The following is a 442-nucleotide window of genomic DNA, read 5'->3' on the forward strand; positions in this document are numbered from 1 at the left end:
TGGAAACACTTAAGACCACTCCTAACTGCTACACCAGAGTCCCTCGTTCCCTTTCTTTATCTCTCCCACTTCTTTCAACAAGCCCTTCCTGCAGTCTCCCCCTCCCACCCCCCTGCTCCCCTTTTCGTCTGTCTCCCTGATATCGTTGCACTACCACCCAACAGCCCACAACCACTCACCAACCCCCGTAGACTCCATACGACTTGCTGTATTGACGGTGTCTCCAAACAGACAGTACCTCGGCATTGTTCTGCCGACCACGCCGGCTGCCACAGTCCCTGGAAAGGAAAATACAAGATGTCATACAACGATAACAATAAGAACAACTATGATAATACGGAGACAAGCTCTCAGTGCTATACAATCTTTTAGAGTATTCAATACAGACGTGCACAAAACCCACAAAAAGCAACAACCCCCCCCAAAAAAACCCACAACCCCC

At 49.3% G+C, this 442-nt stretch overlaps 1 protein-coding gene across 1 annotated transcript in view; it reads right to left on the reverse strand.

The window, feature by feature from the left end:
- LOC118478214 (atrial natriuretic peptide receptor 1-like) overlaps positions 1–442 on the reverse strand; it is a 12,856-nt gene that overhangs the window by 2,419 nt on the left and 9,995 nt on the right. Inside the window, exon 9 of the mRNA XM_035971356.1 lies at positions 180–278. Coding sequence (XP_035827249.1) covers positions 180–278 — 99 coding nt within the window. The remainder of the gene's footprint in view (positions 1–179; positions 279–442) is intronic.

Source organism: Aplysia californica, unplaced genomic scaffold, assembly GCF_000002075.1.
Source record: "Aplysia californica isolate F4 #8 unplaced genomic scaffold, AplCal3.0 scaffold00422, whole genome shotgun sequence".
Classification (NCBI taxonomy): Eukaryota; Metazoa; Mollusca; class Gastropoda; order Aplysiida; family Aplysiidae; genus Aplysia; species Aplysia californica.